General features: G+C 44.3%; 1 protein-coding gene across 1 annotated transcript in view; it reads right to left on the reverse strand.

Annotated features, from left to right (window-relative positions):
• Positions 1 to 425: 425 nt before the first annotated feature.
• LOC102299577 (H-2 class I histocompatibility antigen, Q10 alpha chain) overlaps positions 426 to 1319 on the reverse strand; it is a gene marked incomplete at its 3' end in the record, with an annotated part of 3162 nt that continues 2268 nt past the window's right edge. Inside the window, 2 exon segments of the mRNA XM_042215507.1 lie at positions 426 to 482; positions 997 to 1311. Of these exon segments, the coding sequence (XP_042071441.1) occupies positions 426 to 482; positions 997 to 1311 (372 nt within the window).

The raw sequence follows: 1319 nt of genomic DNA on the forward strand, positions 1-1319 counted from the left end.
GGTGGGACAGAGTGACAGTTTGGTCCGACTGATGCTGAGAAAAAAGTTCATTCGCTCAGGATTCTCGTCCTGACGCGTTTATCCTGCTGCTCCAGCACAAACAGCAGCGTACCTGAGCTATGATCACGGTTCCTGCAGGTCAGCTGATCATGCTGATGATCGCACGAATCTAAAACTCACCTTTGCACAGATTTCCTGTGAAACTCTTCACAGCTGTGACAGTCACACCGTGGTCACATGACTGAACCAACCTGAGAGCCACGATTTCAACTATGAAGTGCTGACCTTAGTGCAAGAGCCTCGTATCAATAATGATAATAATAATAATCATCATATTTTTCATTAAAACTGTTTATGAGTTTCTCCAGGATGAATTTTAACACCCACAGTTTGATCCTGTGCAACTTTTAATAAACGATACTTACAGGAGACACCTGAGTCAGAGGCGGAGTCAGAGGCGGAGTCAGAGGAGCTTTGAGAGTCTGAAGGAAAGAAATTAATTCAGGTAAACTTGTGAGCTGAATATGTAAAAATAACAATATCATGATAAAAAATAATTAACATGACTTTCATATTTACGCATCACTGCACAGTTGAAAACACACAAACTTGAAAAACTTAAAAAAATAAATAAATTGCTGCACAACCAGTAAATTTTTAAGCCAATGTTCAGGAAAAGTATTTCCTGTTTAGAGTTCAGGTTGGACTTTTCCAGAGGAAATCTAAAGGAGCCGGCAGAGACCCTGTAGCAGACTGAAGGATGATCCACAGCAGACGTGCACACAGGAACCTCTCCACACTGTGGACCTAACTCTGGATTCACCCACTCAAATTCAGTTCAGTAACTGACTCTGAGTTCAAACATTGGCCTGAACAGAAAAGTGACTGTGGTCAGAAAACTAACGCTGCAGGGATCTGCTGCTCTCCAACACAACTTTAAACAAAGAAGAAAACTGTGACAAACCAAGAAAACAAAAATAAAATAAAGTTTCTCACCCCAAACTCTGGTAACGCTCACAGCAGATGCCTCATGAACGACTTCACAGCTGAGCGCAGACAGGTCAGACCTTAAAACCTCCACACGGTCTCTCCTCTGGAAGGTGTGGTCTTCATTGGGAAGAACTCCTGAGCTGATCAGGCCGTCGTCTGCAGTCAGGACGCTCTCATTCTTTTTCATCCTCAGGACGACGTCTGCTGGGTAGAAGCCTGTGGCGAGGCAGGTCAGCACCACGTCTGCATCCACTCTGGAGGTCTTTGCATACAGGGACACCTCGGGTGGAGCTGGAGGAGGAAATGTAAAGAGGTGTGTATCTCCTCAG

The sequence above is a fragment of the Haplochromis burtoni genome, unplaced genomic scaffold (genome assembly GCF_018398535.1).
Source record: "Haplochromis burtoni strain Fernald_Lab_line unplaced genomic scaffold, NCSU_Asbu1 Contig_740, whole genome shotgun sequence".
Lineage (NCBI taxonomy): Eukaryota > Metazoa > Chordata > Actinopteri > Cichliformes > Cichlidae > Haplochromis > Haplochromis burtoni.